The sequence below is a fragment of the Olea europaea genome, chromosome 10 (assembly GCF_002742605.1).
Source record: "Olea europaea var. sylvestris chromosome 10, O_europaea_v1, whole genome shotgun sequence".
Lineage (NCBI taxonomy): Eukaryota > Viridiplantae > Streptophyta > Magnoliopsida > Lamiales > Oleaceae > Olea > Olea europaea.
In genome coordinates this window covers 21132031-21155891 of record NC_036246.1, presented here as the reverse complement: position 1 = coordinate 21155891, position 23861 = coordinate 21132031, and the positions used below count along the sequence as shown (strand labels likewise).

The window sequence follows — 23861 nt, the reverse complement described above, 5'->3', positions numbered from 1 at the left end:
AAAGCAATATACCAACTAGATGTTTCATTCTCCTTAGAATAAAAGACATTTTTTTGCTTGTGTTGCTAAGGTGAAATGATCATTTTGAAATTGTCTGAATCTCTCATTAATGTGCATAAAAAATAAAACTTTTCGTAGCAGTCGATAAACGTTGTAAAATGAAACATTAGCAATGTACATTTAAAAAATGTTGCCAAATCTCAATTATTAACAACAATGGTAACATTCACTTATTAGAATGTTGTGATAGACCTTCTTAGCAATATTTATTCATGAATATTGCCTTCTACATGTTGTAAAATGCCATTTTTATTGTAGTGTTGGTAACTCACCAGGGTAGATGATTTTTTGTTACATTTGTATCACTTGAACTATGAAGCTTATGTTGGTTAATATTAATGTTGTACAGGGTCTTACTAAGTTGTAAATGACTGAATTTAATTGTAAGAAATAGTTGCTTTATGTAGAGTTACGACTAAAGATGACTGAGGAACAATGCATGTAATTGATTCATTATAGTAGTAGGTGAAACTGATTGAAAGCATATTATTTACATTTAAAACTATACAAGGGTGATGCTACTTTAAAATATTTATGTAATGTCAAGATCTTATGTAGTCTCATATCAAAAAAATGTACACTACTTCTATATTCCTATCTGTTGAGGACATTGGCAATGTGTTAGATGAATATCTAGTATTTGATATACTAGGGACACCACAAATTACTAACCAGATGTGTCTCCACTATGTAATTGGTGGCCAAACTAATTGGAACACCACAACAAATTATTAAACTGACAATCAAACCAATAAAGACTGCCATGCTTTTTGCCTATACATCTTGTTCGTGGGAGAGAAACAGATAGTTTGACATGATCGATTTATGGAAATGTGAGTATGCATGCAAATAAATACTTAGCAACCAAAATAAATAAGTTGGATTTGTTGACTGAAATAAGATTTAAACATCGAGTATGTCATAGATTAACATAGTTTACTTATCTTCGCCCATAATATTCTGACCATATACAAAAGATTATGTAATAAGTAGTACTTCGACTAATATATGCTAATAAGGTTAACCCCCTTCCCTTTTGTATTCACTTCCGCAATCCTTCTGCCTTGCAAACCTTTACGGTCACTGTAATATGTAGATCTTCTCAGTAGAGATGTGGACTTGAGATTGGAGCATGTGTGACATTTGTTTAGATGTTTCGTCCATCATAAGGTTATCTGAGGAAGCTCTATCTCTAGAACATTCACTGCTAGATTGTTCTTTGGCAACTCAATCCCAAACAGTTTTTTTACTACAGCAAATAAATAATCACCCTTTACTTTCAATCTCCTTCTCTACTATAAAATACTTCTCAAATACGTGCTCGCAATTTGGGCATCACCGTTTCCATGGGCAGTCGACAAATTGCAATCTTCCTTCCAATGACCTTTCATTCTATCATGAAAACAATGATCATTAGATTTGGTACCGTCCTTCTTCTCTTTGACTGTCTTAACCATCTTAGATGCTTTCCTAAAACATTGTTTAGACTTCCTCTTACAACCTTAAGGGAATCAATGACTAAGATTTGCCCATTACAAATTTTGATATTAGGCTTCACAGTCTTAAGCATGTTCAGCATTTCAATGAGTGTACATTCAAGTTTATTCATGCTAAATTCATAATAAATTGTGAATATCCCTATTTGACAGAGATTGCAGAACCAAGTTAATACTTAGTTTATGGTTCATGATTGAACTCAACTGAGACAACGTCTTAATATCAATCATCTTCAGTACATGAGCACTGATTGAAGATTCCTCTATCATTTTCCACCAATATAATTGCTTGGAATTCTCATCTCTTTCCACAAATGATTATTATCGTACAACTCTTTGAAATGAAAAATCATGTGTTAATATCTATACCCTTGTGTTGCTTTGTAACTCAGGCAACATAGTTGCAAGCATCTCACATATACAATACTATGTCAATCATAGTGTTTATTATAGCAATCGCCTTTTCCTAAGTTGAGTGATCAACAAGTATCTCTAGAAAGGGTTACTTAAATACATAATCAATTTTCTCATGCCAGAGAACAATTCTTAAACTGCGGTGCCAATTAAGAAGATTCAATTTGGTTGTTAGCATCCAGTATGTTACTCATGATTCAATAAATACAAATGACGAAAAGTAAAAGAATGATGTATATAAAATACATCAAATAATTTAATATGTCATTTCATTAAATTAATTATGCTTCCAATGTTTAACTCAAATTTATGACCCCCTTAAATAAATTTATGGAATCTATACTTGACTCCCGGTGGGTTGGGATCACATTTGTTATATTAAGACCTTGAGTGTAGTCAACAAGCCTTAATAAGATATTTGGGTAAATGTTATTATCAATTATATCTCCATACAAATCTCAGATCATTAAACTGACAACTCTTTGCTTTCATGCATCTTTTGTGTTCGCTTAACCTGCCTCTAGAATTTATCTCATTGAGTGTACTTAACAAAACATAAATTTCTATTATGTCAAACCTATCATTCAGAAATATTTAATATTTCATAGTGTTAAACATATCCTTAATAGACTAGTATTGAGTGTACTCAACAAGTTGAGATCGATTGAGAACTCTGATTTTACACTATAATGATAGAAGATGAATAATAATTTACTTAATATTTTAACGAAGGGTTTTGAATGCTAGTTGGTCAATTCTTAGTGGGTATTGCATTGACACATACAATGCTTTATATCTGTGGTATGCTTCGCTTCTTGTTTCTTAAATTACTCCAGCTACAACCTGTATCCTATGCTAGTTGGCACGGAACCCAAAATAATTGGACATGCAGGCCCATAATAATTACAAAGGATTCAGAAGTCCCAAAAAATAAGAGCTCGTAGGCCCAAAAAGATAGGAATAAGACTAACAATTCAACACATCCACATGGCCGAGTACACAATCATCCACTAATAATACATTCATCATGTAAATGCATTCCTATATAATTTCTAATATTATATGTAAAATGTTTCAAGTTTCTAGCAATTAAGGTCATCTAAACTAATTTAGACAAATGAATCGGAACAATTAAATAATAAATTAATCATATTAATCAATTAATTTAATTAGCAGGCATATTTAATTAAAATCAAATCTTAATTATATATACCAAATTAGAGTCTAACTCTAATTCTACAATTATAGTGTGGAACTATTTAATTAAAATCAAATATTAATTATTTATCAAATTAGAGTCCAACTATAGTTCCAAGAAAAATTTTAGGGTGAGACAATTTAATTAAAATCTAATTCTAATTAAATGTTAAATCAGAGTCCAACATTCTAATTTCAAGAATATATTGGGGTGAATAATTAATTAAAATCAAAATTTAATTAAAAATTAAATTAGAGTTTCTAATTTAAATTGAATTAACATTTTAATTTAGGATAAAACTTTTAAATGAAATAAAATTTAATTTAGGGTCAAAGTTTAGTGTTCAAGTTAAAATCTAATTTTAACGAAAATATAAAAGTTGTCAACTTTAAATAAAATTTTAATTTGGGTTAAAATTGATAATATAGGTCAAAACCCTTTTAAAAACAAATTTAAAACCATTTAATAATTAAATTTAAAACTCCATCTGAAAATTGCAAACTAACCCATTTTGAAATAATTAACAGAGCCCTCAAAATTTCCAAAATTTCATAAACCCTTACTCAGTAATTGCACATTGCAGATGGGGTCCGAAAATTTCACAAATTGCATATGAGGCCCCGAGCTCCAACACTTCGCAGCTGATATGAAAACCCTAAAATTTCAACCCCATTTTCATTCCTTGACAGTGATGCCATGCGCCAGCTCCTCAAGCGATGACGAGGGAGTGTTTCACCACTTGGCTCACCATGAAAATTAGAGACAACAGAGTCCAGTGCTATTGTTACAATCAGTAGTAGCACAGTGCTCGCGCGCTACTATTTAATGACAACAACGAGCTCAACTTACATAGCGATGACTGTCGTTAATGTGACACACAACAACGACGACTATCGTTTCTGTGATTACAGGATGACGTGCCCCGCTTCGTGTGCTGTGGCGTCGCTATCCCTTTTGTGTACTACGACACCAATGGCGGCTGCTACCGCTTGCAGCACCTCTAGCGATCGATTTTTAGCATGTTTTCTCGATCCAAAAATTAATTTTTCTTTCAAAACAGATTTTGAAGATGAAATTATTTTTTAATGTTAATTCAATCTCAATTTTCAATCATATCTTTCATTCCACTATTAAATCAATATAACTCGAAAGCTCATTTTCGATTATGTATATACTTTGGCCAATGATTTCATTATCGACTTAAATGGATAAAATGTAGATCATAATCTCTTATTATTGAAGAGTGATGAATTCTCTATTGATCATTCACAACCTCCATATAATTCTTGACACACTCAACCGATGCCGTATTAGTTGTCCTTAGTAAAGCAACATCTAACATCACCAAAGTATGTCTGTCCTCATATAATGCACTATGATAACCTGAAGTCAAAGGACCAATTTTATTAACGAACGTTAGAGTTTAATCATTGATATTTCGATAGTTATCCATGTGAAATCTCTCCAGTGAATCTCCAATATTTTGTTCTATAATAAATCCTACAGTCGTTAATTTAAGTGTCATCACACTTTATCCTGTGATATCAACTACTTACTTCATAAGTAAGAAATGCTACACGTGATGATCTATTCATAATAACGATATCTATATCTCGTTATTACTTACGACTATGGATGATTTAAGATTTGGTTATCTGTAATTTGTATCTCACAATCGCAACTCCTTGTGATTAACAAATCACTAAAATATGAATTTGCGGATTCTATTATTTAATATATAGTGATATGAAATGAATAATAGATCTTGCTAAAATAAATGCATTAAACATATTAAAAGTGTTTACAATCTAAATAGATTGGATTTCGGGCATAACACTCACATGAACCAAAAAGAAACAATTATAAAATGAAAATGGTGTACATGTGAACTTGTAAGAGGTTGAGATGAGTAGAGGATAATCATCTTCAAATTGGATGAGAAATTTTATTCAAAATGATTTTTTGGCTTTCAATTTTATGTTATCATTACTCGCGTTTTAGTACAGGATTGTTATGATTAAGATACGGAGTCATTATTTTTATCAATTATTTTTACATTATTATTATTATTATTATTATTATTATTATTATTATTATTATTATTATTATTATTATTATATACATAATATATATATTACAATATTATCCTTATTAAATTTATATGTCCACACCATTTCTCATATATTTATCCCACTCTAAATCTATCCATAACATAATTTTAATTTTTTTTCTTAAAAAGTTACTATATTAATCACATTACATTCCTACATTAATCTTATTAACTTCACTCAGTTAAAAAATATATATCCATAAATGTCAACCAAAATAATTATTCATATATAATAAAATTGCATATATGAAGCTCAGATCGAATTGGTATATCCAACCTCTGAAAACAACCCAGACTAATATATTGTGCTATTTTGCAACAAATTACGTACTTACCTCTAGAAAGAATTAAGACCAAAACTAAGGCTTTTTCGCCCTTTGCTAACGGTCAATGACATAAGATTTAATAAATTTTTACAATGAAAAAAAAATTCCAATCACCTTTTATGCATATCTTCTCTTGCCGTAATACTTTACTGTGTGTTGATGCGTCCTACAATAAACGCATAATGTTGAAGAGAGTCATTGACCTAAATTAAAAAATAAAAGATAGTCCTTACATTTTAAAAATCTTCTTCGTATATTACTATGTTGTGTGTATTTGCTTTAATGTTATCTCTTCCCTTGTTTGTTTTGACTTTAGTTAAATAATATATTTTATGAATATTAGAACTTTAGTTAAACATAAAGAAAATAAAGTAAAAGATCTAGAAGTATTTAATATGATAAATATTATTAAATGAATTTAGAGTGATATATTTTGTTCGGTTTTGTTCTTTTCCATTTAAGTAATTTAAGATGAAAATATAGTATAATTTTTTAAAAGCTGATAGAAACATAAGAATGATAAATAAATATGGTGGTTAATATATGGATTTTTGTTCTCTCTTGTTCTAATCCTTAATATGGATTATGCCACGTGGCAGCAAGGCAGTGGAAATAAGAATTGTGCCAGTTGAGCACAAATCATGTCAAGATTATGTATACTTCTCAATCGACTAATTTACAACTTTCTTCTTTGATATATCTCCAGTTGTCGATGACTATTCTTCTTCTATTTTTGTTTGAGAGTTTGGTTAGGTATTAGGAAAATTTGAAGAATCTTTATATTTTCACCATTTAAATTTGTTGGGTGATTTTCAAGTTGATTAATGCTCATGTGAATCTTAGTTAGCTTCAATAGAGACACATGTCAATTTGATTTAAATAATTTAGCCGTATCAATACATAAAATTGAAGTATAATAATAGACTTGTATACACATCAAAATCTGATCCAAGCACTTCATGTAACCATAATTAGATAGCATGAAATAATCTTCTTAACGTTAATTCCTCACCAAAAAAGTCTAGGCTCTATAGATTTTATAAAAATTGATGAAATGTGTGATAAAAAAGTTATGGACTCCATGAAATGTCTAGTAAAAATTAATTATTGAAATTGACTTTAATAAAAATCTAAATTTCAATTTTCATCAAACAGGGGCTAGAATTGAACTTCTTGATTATCTTGAGGAGATTGTTTTAGGATTTTATTCCGATAAATGGAAAATATTTACAAATATAATCTATATATGTATTGAATAAAATTAAACAGTATAATAAGTAAAATTCTATAAATATCTTATTATATAATCTTTTACAGCGTGAGTTACTGAACAAGAAATTTATTTAATAAAGATGTAGTTGAAGTCGAGGTTCTATGATCATTTCAAGAGGGACTTTTGGATGTGTGGTCAATCCATATTTCTCCTCTAAGCACACATCTTTGGGCTTAATATTCTGAGGCAATTTCCAGTTAAATCCATGTAACAAGTTCGCCAAAGTTGAACGAATAATCTTAAGTCCCAAATTGTACCCGGGACACCTCCGACGACCCGACCCAAATGGTAGTAGAGCAAAATTTTGTCCTGACATGTCAATTTTCTTGTCCAAAAACCTTTCTGGCAAGAATTGTTCCGATGCATCCCAAAATTTGGGGTTCCTTCCTATGCTCCATACGTTTATTAGGATTGTCGTTCCTTTAGAGATATCGTAACCTGTTGGTCAAAAACATTCAAATAATAAATGTATATATTATTTTAATAATATAAACTTTTAAAAATACTAAGTCAACTCATGTAGTTACACAGTTATGAAACTTGTACGTATGAGCTAAAAAATAAAGAGCGTTTTGAATTTGATGAAAAAATGAATTATCGCTACACATATAGTGTATTGACTTCGAAATTTAAATTCTTTAGACTATATAGTTAGACATAACCTGATGCATTGCAGTCTTCAATGGCAAAATGTGGAGGGAGCAGCGTAGCAAGTGGATGTAGTCTCAAGGTTTCTTTGATTATAGCTTCTATATAAGGCAATTTGGGGAAGTCATTTTCTTCCACCCATCTTTCTCTTCCTATAACTCTGTCAAGCTCTTCTGTTGCCTTCTCAATTATGTGTGGTGTTTTAATAATTTCATGAAATGCCCATTCGACAGTGGTTGATGAGGTGTCTGTGCCACCTCCTAGTAGGTCCTATCACAATTTGGAAAGGTGAAAATTTTAGAATTATGCCATTTGTACACTTTTTTTACATTATTGTTGACACATGTAGTGTTGTTTGAAAATCATTGGCTCTAGAAATTTATTTGTACAAACTGTCCAATGAGGAAATGATACGTGGTAGGGTGTCAACTAAGTGTAAAAAATAATGTACACTAAGCTTGATTGAAAATTTTGTTACAGAATTTCTCACTGGAAAAGGTGATTCAATTTCCCTGTATTTACCTGCATTAAGCCCTTGACACAATCTCTTGTGAGTTTAACCTCAAGATTAGGATCCTCAGAAAGTTGCAACAAAACATCTGCCATGTCTTTAGGGACAAAATCCTTGACGTTTGCATCCCTTTTAGCCTTGTGATCATCGAGAACATATTCGTGAAATCTGTCGAATTTTTTGTGTAAATCCTTCATTTGCTTAACATATCCCTGCAAGTCCAAGAAACTTAACCAGGGTATCCAGTCTCCAATATTGATCGCACCATTCAGCAAAAGCCACTGGTCTAACAACCCTTGAAGTTCATCTAGCGCTATTACTGAACCTTGGTCATCACATTTTGATTCACTGAAGTATTTGTTGCCTAGTACCATCCTTGTTATAGATGAAAGACTAAAACGAGATAATTGTTCTCTTAGCACAATTGGCTTCCCTGAAAGAGCATAAGCAGTTATCAAAAACAAGAAATTAAGCATTGTTCTCAATGTATATAGTTTATGTAAGAAGATTGTGCATGTTTGGCCAAACTTGAAATACATAGAAGTAACTTAATTACTTTTCGTTAATCAGAATTGAAATTATGAGTGCCTTCTCTTAAAATTAAAAGTACTTCTTCTGAGAACAAAAGTTTACTGAAAGAAAGTTAAACTTCAAAGTTTACCCAATGGTTGAGTAAGTTTATAGAAAGTAAAATAAAAATAAGTAAAAAAAAGTTGCTTACTTTAAAATCTTATTTTACTCTTAACACATGTAACTTATTTATTTTGAATTTCGATAAAATACTTATTTACTTGTAAATAAAATTACTTCTAATTTAGCTTTTTAAGCTTAGAAATCATTCACCACTCTACTCTTGCGATCAACTTACCGCAACCATTCACTCGAACTTCTGAAAGAGCGTAAAGACGAGAAAGAAAATTATGCCTTTCCTCAATACGAATATATTCATACGAATCGAGTCGTTTAGAGCAAAAGATCTCCGTAAGATAAATCTTTCGAGCCTGCCTCCAGTATGATCCATAAGGCGCCCATGTCACATCTGAGAAATTATAAGCAGTATACCTACCAGCAGCCAGTGCAGGCCGAGAAGCAAAAACTGTATCGTGTGTCTTAAGGAACTGTTTGGCCATTTCAGGTGATGAAGCAACCAAAACTGGATAAGAACCAAATTTAAGTTGGATTAATTCTCCATATTTTTGGGATAATAAGTGGAGAGATTGGTGTGGGATTGAACCAAAAAGTAGGTTTAGGTTGCCAATGATAGGCCATGGTTTAGGGCCTGGTGGAAGGTTCTGTTTAGGACGACGATAATAGATTATATTTGAAATAATTATGACTAAAAAAGCTAGCCATGTAAAGGCTGAAACCAACCAAGAAGCCTCCATTTTTCGTTGGGATTATATACAGAATGCGGTGGGAGACGAGGCTATTTATAGTTGGAGCTAATTGCAAAGGTTGATATTTCCACAGTGATATTTCTGCATTAGCTAACGATGCAAATTTTCCAAGAAATTGCTATCGATATTGACGAGGCTCTATCATATGTGGAAAAAGTGGACTAGCACAATACAAAAAGAAACTTCTACATCAAGTAAGGGTGTGCTTGATAGGAGTGGAATTCCATGAAAAATGGAATTGGAATTCCAACTTTCCATTTTTTGGATGTTTGGTTAGCAAAAATTTCCTTGGAATTCATTTTCCACATTTTCATGCCACATAGACTTTTTCCATATTTTGGAGGAAAATGAAATGGTGAGAATTCATTTTCCGGTTTACTGTAGCAATTTTTTTCGTTTAATTTTTATTTTATTTTTTTGGTTGGCAAAGGAAATAAGTTCTAAGAATTATTGTAAAAAAATATTTCCTTTAATTAACAATTTCCATGTAAAAAAATAGTGGACGAATCTCTTTTGCAGTCCATGGAAGAGGGACCACAAGGTAAATTATTTACAATACTTTTGATGAATTCTTCATTTTATATTCTATATATGTCGGAGACATGTCTTGAGTTTGTTGAAATGAGTTCATTTATTCATGAAGAACACGTGACTGTTGCAATGCAAATAATATTGGCACTTATGAAGTTTATTATTATTATTTTTTATACAGTTCAAGAAGAGGAAGAGATACGAATTGAATACCAGTTGATTGATTCAGATAATGAGGTGAATGATGATGATTTCTACTATGATAAGAATGCATCCAAGCATATTGAGATTGGATTACATGCATACTCTGTACTTGAACTTGAGGTTGGAAGTGAAGAAGAGAAAGGTTCTAATGAGTTAGATTGCCAAAGTGATTGAAAACATTTGTCACTTCCCTGTGTATGATCCCGAAAAGGAGAATAACTTGAGGTTGGAAAGGAATTTAAAAACATTAAGGAGTTTAGGCAAGCTATGAGAAATCATGGAATTGCTATTAGATGTAATTTGAGGTTTAGACTGAATGATTAGTTTAGAGCATAGGACATATGTAAATTAGGGTGCAAGTGGAAAATATGGGCTTCTTGGAATAAAAAGAAAGGTTGTATACAAATAAAGTCAACAAATGTAGAGCATACATGTGTAAGGGACAGAACAAATAGGCATTGCACCGTAAAGTATATAGAAGATAGGTATTTAGACACTTTCAAAGTTGACCCTCATTGGCAGTCCAAACTTATTAGGAAGGTTGTAAATGATGATTTGAAGTTGACAATTTATAAAGTTACAACATGGAGAGCTAGAGATATGCTAGGTTATTGATACAAGGATCTGATGAGCATCAGTTCGATATACTTAGGTCTTTTGCAACTGAGATTTTGATAACCAATTTTGGGTCTACATGCATAGTTGTCATGCATGAGCTAAAGTTTCAGGGTATATATATGTGTTTAGAAGTTTACAAAAGAGGCTTTTTGTCAAGAAACTTTTTGGATTAGATGTGTGATTCTTGAAAGAGACATTTGGAGGTCAGATGCTTGTAGTTGTAGCATTAGATGCCAATTATTGCAATTACCCAGTAGCATATGCAAGAGAGTGAGAATGCTACTACTTGGAGGTGGTTTATACAACAGTTGGGTGAAGATTTGAAGATATTGAATAATAATGATTGGACCTTTATGGATGATAGACAAAAGGGTTTACAGAATGTCATAGATGATTTGTATCCTAAGGCTGACATCGTTTTTGTGTCAGACACATGTACAGTAATTTCTTTTGGACTGAATTTAAGAGTTTGACTCTGAAAGACTACTTATGGAGGGCTACCAAGTCGATGACAATAGCTGATTGAATTTTTGGATGGGTAAGATTGAGAATGAGAGTAAAGCAGCACATTCTTGGTTAAAGAAAAGGCATCCAAGTGAATAGGGTAAGTCTTTCTTTATGACAAAGTTGAAGAATGACATACTTTTAAACAATCTATGCAAAGTTTTCAACAACTTGGTATTTAAAGAACGAGAAAAATCTATATTGACAATGTTAGTGGAGAATCTACTGTTGATATATATAATAAGATGTGTGCTTGTAGGAGATGGGATTTGTAAGGGATTCTATATAGTCATGTAGTTGCTGCAATTCTAGATGGAAGGGAGGAGCCTTAGAGGTACATGCATGAGTGCTATAGAGTGAGCACGTATCGTAGTTGTTATGAGAATTCATCAATCCCATCAATGGAATAAAGTTATGGCCTTTGGTTGATGCCCTTCTAGTTAAACCACCAACTTGGGTTGTGTCTAAATGAGAAAGAAAACAAAAGAAGAGAATGAAACAAGCAGAGGAAGATGACATCACCTATGTCAGATCCAAGGTAAACTGAAGAAAAGAGGTATAAGAGTAATTACTTGTAGTGTTTGTGAAGGAACGGGCCACAAAATGAGGTATCATCAGAAGGATGACTCAGTACATGAGGTTTGTTTGGAGTTTAAACATTTTTTTTATTTCCTTTTCTTGTTCAACTAATGTAGTAAATGGAAATCACTGTCTATGCTCATTTCAAGCTTGGTTTGAAAGTGTTATAAATCCTGTAAATGATGATAATTCAAACAATGTTGTGAGTGATAACTCATGGGTATTCAAAACTTAGCAAATATTTTTTCTCTTCAAACATTGTGCTTTGTTAAATGATATCTAACTTTCTTTTTAGGTCAAACTAGTGCCTAGGAGGCCACCAAGTAATACAGCAAGTGAAGTGCAACTATCAACACCAACATCTAATTTCTAGTTCATGCCAACACCTGACATTGGTATAACAAATGCTTCCCACTTTAAGAACTACGGTCCTCCACTTAATCAACCAAGTAATTCAACAATGGAGAAAGCTCCTCCTAAGATGCAAATTACAAGTATTCCACCTGAATCCTGGTGGAGGATTTGCAGGATATAGAAAACCAAGAAAAGGCAAGGAAGAGGGTAGCCATGATAAAAAATAAAATGGTCGTTGGAGGCTCAATTACATTTTCACCACCAAGAACGCAGAAAAATTCAGCCACTCAGTAGCAACTCAATGGACTTCACAAGCCACCTATTGATTTAGATTTTAGTTTGATAGTTGTGAAGTAATTTTGTCATTAAGGATATCTATATTGTTTTGTTCCTTTTCGTGTAAAGATACTAGAAATGATCCTTCTGTAATAGACATGATAGTTTACAACTGTGCAATAGTTTTGTCATACAAGATAATTGTACTTTTGTTTTTGTTTTTGCTTTTGTGTCAAGAATCTGAAACTATTAATATAAATCAGTTCCGTTTTGCTGGTGGCTTTTACTGATGATGTAGGCTTATTACTGATGTTTTAGCTTAAATTAGGAAATATTATTTTTATTGGTCAGTAACATCGTGGGATTGCAAGGTAAAAAGACTTGTGATTGCATTGTGTTTCTCTTTTGGCTGGATGATGAACTTTTGCTTGTTGCAATTGCACCTTAGGGGCTTTGTGATCCCAACGTTTCCTACTTTCTTGCTTGCACAAGTTGGTCCCTGGCTTCCTCCTTTGGTTTATGTCAAGTCCTTCTTGAATTGCTTTAAAGTTCTTTCATCTTTCAATTTTTTGCACCTTGATCACTATCTTCTAAAATATGTTCCTTTCAGTGCCTAGTCTTCGATTTTTGCTCCTTTCTCTAGGAGCTATCCAACATCGAGTTTTTCTTAAAACAAACAATATATAAATAAATTAAGTATTAATTCAATAAAAGTACTCTCGAAAGTACACTTGCCAAAATAAGTGCAGAATTACACTAATCAATGGATATGAAATTTTTGTTTGTATGAGAGACAAACCCCCATTTTACTTTCATTAGTTTTTGCCTCTCTATGTCATGACTCGTCTAAGATAATTAGGTGACTTGATAAGGGAATTAATAAACAATCATGCCGTAGTTACTTATTTTTTTTACAAGAAATTTTGACATACAACTTGGTATGACAGCATTGGAAGATAGGAAGAAAAAGGCCAATCAGGTTTGGCCACATCAGCATCCATATCAATTCTATCAAAATTTTCCTATACATAGAACCTTATTGATCAATGAGATAGAAAGATTTGGGCCTACCTTCGAATACCCATTTTCTAGTACTTATATTTGCAAATGGGCTTTTTAAGACAGCCCAACTTATAGTAAAATTTCTACAAAACAATGTTACCTTTCAACTCAATAGTTCATAATGTCATCCATGTCAACGTCTCGATTAATATCCAAATAACGAGGCTTGCAATGACCCTTTCCCTGGAAACTACAAAATGTATAAAGATGTATCCCTACTAGAATATTTCACTATCATAATATATACACGCACACACACACAAATAATGAGGCCTGCAATGACAATGACCTTTTCCCTGGAAACTACAAAATGTATAGGGATGTATCCCTACTGGAATATTTCATTATATATATATATATATATATATATATGATAAATGATTTAATGAGCAGTGATGTTTAGTTTGTTAAGTATTGGTGACATGATAAATCAATTAATTGGTGAATTATTAAATTCATGGGACATACCATTAACTTATTCACCAATTAATTGGTATGTCATGTCATCGATGCTTAATATAAGCTAAGTATCAGTGCTCATTAGATTATTTATTAGAATATATATATATTGCACTTATGTTATCAACTTTTTTATTTGCATTTTTATCTTAAACTTTCAACTAATCATCAAATTTTGTATTTGATAACGATTTCTATAAAAAATTTCACTAATGGACGGTGAAATGAGGAGCAAATATTTTGTCAAATCTTTATATTTATTTTTCATTTCGCTTATCTAAAAAATACAAGGCAGTAATTGTGTTTATATCTTCCTAGAATTTTCCAATAAAACCCATTATCAAAGATAAGATATGCAAATCAATAGAAGGTTGATGGTAAAAAAATTAATGAAAACGTTGTAAACATATATGCTAGAATAAGCAAACATTAAAGAGATTCATTGCAATTAAAATTGATGTGTCTGTGTGTGTGTAATGTGAATATAATTATTAAGTTCTTATTTGATAAGGTCACCAAACAATATCATACATATCATCACTAAATTACAAATAACATAAGTACGCACGTTAATAATGGTAGTTCTATTATATATAAATATATTATTTAATTTTAAATTTTTGGCAGATATATAAGGTGGGTGGATATGCTTTATATGACTCATATGACGATTACATACTATGAATTAGAAAAATGAGATATGTCAATGAATATTCAATTGGACTATAATAATCAGCAAAATTTGTCTTCACTTTCCCTTTCCTTTGATTGATTTTTGATAGAAATCCATAAGGTGTTTTACTATATGACATGTACATGTTCAATGTCCTTTCATTCCACATCGAAAGTAACTTTATTCGTGCTCCTTTTTGGATATGCTACTTTCATTTGCTTATGCCCTTTAAAATTGTTATCTCATTACTGGTAGCTTTGTTGATTATTTTCGTTCATAGTTTATTGTATGTGCACATCCTCGTCCACTTCAAAATTTGTGTCCACGTCCGTGTCTTAATATTGCATTTGCTTCAGACAATGCAGCACCATTTGTTTCAAACATTAATATAAAGTCGATTTGACGTACGCCACAATTTTTCATCAGCAATTCATTAAACCATGAGTACGCAAGATATGAGTTTTGAATACTTTTGAAATCATGCTCATGATATTGCTATTGTATGAGCATATTTGTGTATGAGCATATTTGTGGCGTAAAAGGTAGAAAAATGTTTCTCCAACATATTTTTACCAATGATTTTATCCATACAAGGTCAATTTTGAACATATTATAAATAGTTCAGAATTGTGCACAATAATAATTTTGAAGTCTTGTAAACGAAGGTGCATCCAATCATAATGGGTTTCGGAGAAGACTATAGTCCTCCGATGATCAAATCTTTTAGTTAATTTTGAATCTTTCTCAGCGAGCTATTCAATTTTCAATCCATCACGAAAATGATGACGAAAAAAGATGAGTGATTTTGCACGATCCTATAGGGATTCTTTGTTTCCTTATTTTATTTCTCTCCCAGAACTTTTGACAAAAGATGGATATCAGCATTAAATACCAATAACAAATAGATTTTGCCAGATATGTTAAGTGCAGTGAACTCAAATTTTATAATATTTGACATTTGACTGACTATACAATAAAGAAAAAATAATTAGTTTCAAAAAATATGATTAAAATCACATAATAATTAATCAAGTATTAATATCAACATGACATAAGTTACATGTTTTCCTTCAAGAATAAACACTAATTTGAAATAATATGTTCTTCGAAATATTTACTATTTCGAGAACACATTGTATTTTACTATTACTTCTTCAAGAGCAATTAATCAAAATTCTTCTGAAAGACTGAAAAGTATAATTCATGCTCCTTAGGATTAATTAATGTTTTTTAGGAATATTTATTAGAATGTTGTGTTGCTTCAAGATAAACAACAAATTAATCATAATAGATAGATCTACGATTAAAAATCTTCTGGAATATTAAGTATAATATTGTGCTACTTTAGGAGCAACAATATGATTTATATCGATTTAAAATTTATAAAGGAGCATCTAAAAAATATTTAATCAATTAAAAATATTAATTACCGTGTAGATAGATATGATATAAAATTAACTACCAAACAGATTGGATATGAATTTATATTTCATATACATATGAATTAAAGTTAAAATCATGCATTAAATATTTTTAGATGAATTGGATGCATTAAATATATTAATTGCGTGATATTAACTTTTATACAAAAAAATTCATATACAAACGACTTAAATAATAGCATTATTAACATCACGCATTGATACAAACGAATTCATATAAAGACACACATTTTAAAATCATGCATACTAATAACTAGAAAAGAAAAAAAAATTGTAGTAAATAATTATGCTTATAAAAACTATTACCTTCTAACCAATTTTTTCTGATTTTAAGAGAATTGGATAACTTGTTATAAAAAGAGAAAGAAAAATAAGAGAGAATAAAATCTAATAGACTTGTATGTATTATAATGAGAATCAAAGCTCCAAATTTATAGAAAATGATAGGGATGTGATGATAATAATTTCTAGGGCTACAAGGGTACAGTTGTTATTCACCAATAAAATTACTATTCCCCAACAAGAGGGTGAAATACCGTGTAGATAGATATGATATAAAATTAACTACCAAACAGATTGGATATGAATTTATATTTCATATACAGATGAATTAAAGTTAAAATCATGCATTAAATATTTTTAGATGAATTGGATGCATTAAATATAGTAATTGCGTGATATTAACTTTTATACAAAAAAATTCATATACAAACGACTTAAATAATAGCATTATTAACATCACGCATTGATACAAACGAATTCATATAAAGACACACATTTTAAAATCATGCATACTAATAACTAGAAAAGAAAAAAAAATTGTAGTAAATAATTATGCTTATAAAAACTATTACCTTCTAACCAATTTTTTCTGATTTTAAGAGAATTGGATAACTTGTTATAAAAAGAGAAAGAAAAATAAGAGAGAATAAAATCTAATAGACTTGTATGTATTATAATGAGAATCAAAGCTCCAAATTTATAGAAAATGATAGGGATGTGATGATAATAATTTCTAGAGCTACAAGGGTACAGTTGTTATTCACCAATAAAATTACTATTCCCCAACAAGAGGGTGAAATATGTATGAAAAAGCCTCCTTTTTATTTTTAAATTACGTAAAGTTGTTGTTAATCTAAGAGATATTATAAATCATTTATAATATCTCATAATAAGTGGTCCAATTGATGGTTGTATTTAGGGATTAAAAATGTTTGTCTTGGTTTAGTCATTAAAAGAGTTTAATCGAGTGAGCAAGAAAAGTCACAATTGGCATACCATATTGTTTCTATAGCTAATATATTTACCCCCATTTGGCCCCCATTTTTTGGAAATGAAAATGGGTGGGTGGAATAGTGTTTTTTTGAAAAATGAGTGGTTGAGAAAGAAGAAAAAGTTTTCAATTTATGTGTAATATTATTTTGTGGAAGATTGTATGATTAAAAATAGGAGAGAGAAAAGTGAAATGTAATGGAATGGATTTTAATGAGATTCAAATGGGGGCTTACTAATGCATTGTAATTAGTATTTAATACAAAAGATATTGATCGAAGTGGCAGGTTTTTAAGCTCAGTCAGGGACACCTGATGAAGGTAGCTATGGGCAATAAAACTGCACCAACCTTAACATATGACAAAATCAACCACTAGGATAATCTAGAGCTAACTGGAGTTCTGTTCCATCCTTTGATAGACCCATGCACCGATTTGAGTAAAATCGTTTGAGTGAAGCTAGAACCTCTAATGTACCAATTATTGTACCCATGATAAATGCTTGGTAACCAAGTACAGAGCAAATGACTGCTAAAGCATCTAAGTAGTAAGCTGACTCCAAGATGAGTGCTCTCTGTCCCTATGGAGATGAAGTGACAGAAGTTTTGAGGATTCAAGAGAAGGTCATTGTAAGACGATCTATTTATCATTACAATAGGTATCAAGTGTAAGTGCAATGATGTTTGCAGTAGAGGTATCCTAATAGACGGTAAACTTGAACATTGTTCCTACATTATTGAAAAAAAAAATAATTATTGTAAATATTATATTTAGAGAATGTCTAAAACCCTCTAATTTTAATTCCCCGGATTATAAATTGTAATTGTAGTAAATATTGCAATTCTCAATGTTATAATCACTAATAAATTGTAACCTTCCTATTGAAAACGCGCATCAAGCGTAGCGTGTATATCAAAATAAAAAAGTTCAGGTGCCTTTGATAAAGAAAATACTTATTGTACATCACCATTTACATAATCATTTACAAATTGATGAGATGTCAAAAAGGAAAGTTGAATTATTTTTTTTTTGGTTGATGAGATTTTTGCTCAATCAAATATTGCCTCATCATTTGTTGGTAAACATTGAAAGTTGTGATGTATATATAACACAACCGCTTTAATAAATAAATTGCGAAATTTTAGCTAATTCTTAAATCTAAACAACAAAGAATGGTTAGGCTTTATTGTCAATATTAATGTAAAATCTAACAATCAAGTGATCATTAATGTATTGCAGCAAAAAATATCAAATGCGGTAATGATTCTGCTGTTGCTGTCAATATTAAACTATGAAGGTTTGATTATATAGAGGTGTCAAAGTCCTTCTACTCTATGCCTATGTTCGGCTCATATTTATAAATGAATAATGTTGTTTTCAAAAAAGAAGGTACATAATGGTTTACATACATATAATGTATCAAAAAGAGAGGTAATTTTATTTTTATTTTTATTTGGTTGAAGATATTGTAGCCCAATCATAACTCACTACATCATATTTATGTAAACATATTATATAAATTATTACATAAATGTATAAATTATATAGATATTCCAGTCATTTTTTCAATATTTTAAAACCTTAACTGGATATTGACCTGAAAAGCCGATAGGGTCAAATTAGGATCAAACCGAGATTAAATTGAGTAATTAAATAGATATAAATAAATATATTTTCAAATAGTAAACAATATTAGATAATAGTATAATATTGTTGATTTAAATATCTGAAGAGTTTTTAAGTTTTTATTAATTAAAATAAGATAGAAAAATAATCATAGGATGAGGAAAGAGAGATGTAATTAGAGAAAAATGTGAATGACTACAAAAAAAAATTTTAAAAAAGGGACTCTGGTTTGGGATAATTTTCAAAATGACCGGGTCAAATCACTTAACCTTTTCAATTGATAAAATATCTAAATTACCCTTAATAAATTCAAATAAGTATATTGCAGAATTAGTTTTATCTTTTAGGTTTATCTTGTGTTCCTTCTATTTGGAATATTAAAATATAAATTCATTCTATGATCTAATAAATTAGAATAATTTATAACATATTGTTCGTATTTTTCCTTAAGTCTATTATATTCTTCAGATAATATATTAATATTTTCTGACTAAGAAGTAATATTATTTATATTTTCTAACAATTTTTCTAGTAAATTATCTAATCCTTTAATAGTATATCCTAGCATCAAACTATCAATATTATGATAAATAATCTCTAAGTTTTTCTTCTTAGGCTTTGAATAAAAGTCATAAGAACTTCATAAATAACATGAGTGCAACAATTAATGCAAGTGTTTGATATAAATAAGAAAGATCTTACAGTAGTGAAGTAGAAGATAAAGGCAGAGTAATATCAATGAGATTTCCCTTGAGCTTGCACCCATATGTTAATATACTCATATATAAGTGATCGGTGCTATTTAAATTTAAAAAAGTGGGTTATGATCCAACATGACTTTCGCACATAATTGTTTTTTTCTATGACTCTTTTACATATCTCACAATGGATCACACGAAATGACAGTTTTCCTTTCAACTCCTTGTTAAAACATCACCTTGAATGGTAACAGGGTTCTCAATGCTTTCTCAACAATGCTAAAAACACCTACACACGGTAAAACAGCAATAAGATACTTGCACTAACCTTCAAAGTTTTCACCGTTGGAGTATAAGTAAGAACAGAGTTTTTGAGAAAGTAATAAGGATGAGAATACACCCTTTTCAAACAACTTTCATAAACACATTATACTAAAATCTCTCATAGAAGAGTATATATACATACTTCGACTACACTCTTAGTACTTTCTCTAAGAAAATTAGAACTTCATAGAGATTACCTTATTACACACTTCACTTCAAAGAAAAAAATTTGAAATTTTTACAAGACTTGGAATACAAGGTAGAAAGATAAATTTTTGATTTAAGACACCCTTTTCTAAGCTTTTTGGTAAAGTGGACTTTGTATTTTGAACAGTTTTTTATAAATTTTTTAGAATAATTTAATAATCCAATAAAGTTTTGTAACTCTTTCTTATCTCTAATTATTTCTGAAAATTCGATAATCTTTTTTCCAATATGAGGTTGATGGAGTATTTTCCCTTCTGTAAAAAAATATCCTAAAAATTCAATTTCAATTTTAGCTATTTCTGCCTTTCTTTCTGATAGGGCTAGACCATATTTTTTAGCAATATAATAAAAAATTTTAAAGTGTTTGATATGTTCTTTTAAATTTTTACTATGAATAAGGATATCATCTACATAAGCAATACAAAAAAAATTTATTGGTCTAATAATCTTATCCATTCTTTGTTGAAATATTGCTAGGGCATTCATTAATCCAAATGGCATAACATTCCACTCAAATTGTCCTAATGGATTAGGGGTAGTAAAACTAGTTAAAGGTTTTGATGCTTCGTCTAGTTTTATTTGCCAATATCCAAATTTACAATCAAATTTAGAATATAATTTACTTGTATTTGTTTTATTAACAAATCTTTTATTGGTAATTTATAGCTATTAGGTATAGTTTTAGAATTTAGATCTCTATAAGCAATTACCATTCTAGTTTTTTCTCTTTTAATTTCACTATGATTTCTGACCATAAATGCAGGACTATTATATGGACTAAATGATTCTCTTATAACTCCTAATCCTAAAAGTTCTTTAATTTGTATTTCAAATTCCTTTTTATCTTCTTCACTATAAGGGAATTGTTTTCCTGATATCTTAACATCTGAATTTTTTAATTCAATGGTTGCCATAGATTTATCTTTGTCCCATTTTGCTAAGGGATGTTCACGATAACATTCTTTTAGTTCAATTTTAATATTTTCTAATTTTTCTTCTAACTTGTTAATTCTTAATACAAGAATTCTTTGTTTTTGATTGATTTCTGTATAACATCCACCACGATTACCTGCAGAACTCTGATGTGTAGGTTTATGGTTAATCGGATGATGTGCAATTCCAATTACTTTATAAATTTTGGATGTTTTAATTTTGTGATTACAAGGTGTAGTAAATTCAAAACTATCTTTATTTTGCGTCAAAAGGACAATATGTATAGATAAAATTTTCTCCTAAGAGAATATCACATCCAATTTTATCTGTAGCGAATATTCGGAATAAAACATTCTCTATTTCCAATAATAATAGGAACATTTTCTACAAAATCTCTATATATTTCAACAATATCACTAGCTGTTTGACCGTAAGTTGTTTTCTTATGATCACTTTTATAATAGTGCTCTGGGAACACATTTATTTTACTTAGGCAAATTCCTGATCCAATATCTAGTATTGCATGAAATCTTATCATACAATAGTCTGGTAAATCGAGAGTTATCTCAATATATGGGCTCAAAATACTAGTTTTGATTGATCTAATTCCTTGTATCATATAAATTAATTCTTTGTTTTTATTAACTCTAGGCAACATTTTTTGTTTACCTTCAACAGTTATTTGCAGTATGTTTTTCTGAATAACAAATGGTGATACCTTTTCAAGAAAGTTCATTCCAAGTAATATTGGGCTAGTATCTTTTCCTTTTCTATAATCTTTATAAATTTTAAGGTTTAGCTTAAATTGTTCTCTTCCTATGTCAGTAAAACTTAGTTCAAGATTAACAAATGTTTTAATTTCATATTTAATTCCATGATAATCTGCAAGAGTTATTCCTTGTGGCAGATTTTCTTCTACTAAATGATCGACTAAGTCTGCTCTTATATGGCTAGTACAAGCTCCTGTAGTAAAAAGGGCTATGATTTCTTCGTAGTTATTTTGATTATTGAAATATTTTGTTAATATAAGGAAATTATCTTCCTTGCTTTTTCTTAAATCAATATCAATACTATTTTTAGGTATAGTTGTGTAATTTCTACTTGTAGATGGTCTACTAGAGCTTGAGAGTTCTCTAGTACTGATACTTCTTTCTATTCTTCTACTAGGCATTCTAACTACAAATTGTCCAAAAGTATTCAAAGTTGCTAATCCTTGATTACCTACATTACTGTCTATTCTTCTAGATCGTTGATGAAAATCAAGTAATATCTCTTGTGGCAACGAAATGTTACAATCACTTAGCATTCTTGGTGATGTAAATTGTGCTAAGTTTTTAAAGTCTTCATGAATTTCTATGAATTCTCTTGAAATTTTATTGATTTCTTTTTGGTGTGTAGTAGTAAAAGCATATAAAGCTTTACAATGTAAAGTTACAGCTTTACTTCTTAGTGCCATACTTAATCTATCAATTTTGTGATATAGATTTAATCCTAAACTTAAGTTTTCATCTAATATAGACATAGCAAATCTAGGTCTTATAGTAAATATAATTTTCTTATATACAAGATTTTCAGAGACAACTCCTAATAGAGCCTCCATAGAATCATGAAGTATCCTATTATCCATTAAATATATTTGTATAGAAATATCCATTCCCTCTCTAAAGTATCCTTTAATCATGATTTGGATTCCTCCAATCACTATATTCTTTAATCTTTCTCTAGTGAATCTTTTAATATTTGCTAATTCTCTGTTAACCCATTCTCTTGTAATTAAAGGTATAGTAGTATTGCCCTTAACATTTTCTATGTTAATAGGTACTTCGTCATATTTGGCAATGTATATAGTTTTTTTAAACCAAGGTAGTATTGGTCTAATAAAAACATCTTTATCTCTTAATGATATCTGTTTTTCTTTTATAGCTCCATATCTTTTTTCATCAAGCATAACAGTTTGTGAAGTTCCTTCTTCACTATCTAAGGTAGTTTTAACAGTATCAATAATTTCTTGATTCATATATATCTGTTCATATTCAGGTTCCTAAATTTCTTTAATATCAAGCTCATAAATTGAGTCTGTTTCAGATAATTCGTCTAAATCTTCAATTATCTCAAATTCTGAATCGTATTCAATTTCTTCCATTAATTTAATAGATTTAACATTTTCTCTTTTATTTTTATTAGGAGAGTTGGGAGAGATATGTCCTAATTCATTACAGGTAAAATATTTACATTTTTTATAAAATTCTTTCTTAGATTTCTTTTGAGGCTTCTTATATTGGTTATATTCCTTATTCCAAGGTTTTTTCTTCTTAAAATATTTTTTGTGGTTCTTAAATCCTTTGTTTTTCTTCCAAGGTTTTAAATATTTCTTAAATTTCTTTTTATAATTTGGTTTTTTAGATGGTTGGTAACAGCCAAATTGTGGTACAGATGTTATTTCTCCATAACAACATAAACTAGCTTTTTTACCATATTTTCTAAATAGGTGTTGGTACATAGATTTTTTGCACCATTTGATAATTTTTCTTTTAGCGAATGAAGTTCTCATTCCTAAAGTATCATCTTTGTGGTTAGGGTCTTCACATTCTATTTTACTCCAATAGATTAGGTAATTTTCAAATAACTTCTGACCCCATGACCAAGTAATTTAAGAAAATATCTATT

General features: G+C 30.0%; 1 protein-coding gene across 1 annotated transcript; it reads right to left on the bottom strand.

Annotated features, from left to right (window-relative positions):
• Nucleotides 1–6927: 6927 nt before the first annotated feature.
• On the bottom strand, nucleotides 6928–9444 carry LOC111401473 (cytochrome P450 71A1-like). Its single transcript, XM_023029212.1, has 4 exons — nucleotides 8905–9444; nucleotides 8048–8469; nucleotides 7540–7795; nucleotides 6928–7315 (listed from the first exon to the last, which is right to left on the bottom strand). The coding sequence occupies exons 1-4, from the start codon at nucleotides 9419–9421 to the stop codon at nucleotides 6948–6950; spliced, it is 1563 nt and encodes a 520-aa protein (XP_022884980.1). The 5' UTR covers nucleotides 9422–9444; the 3' UTR covers nucleotides 6928–6947.
• Nucleotides 9445–23861: the final 14417 nt, after the last annotated feature.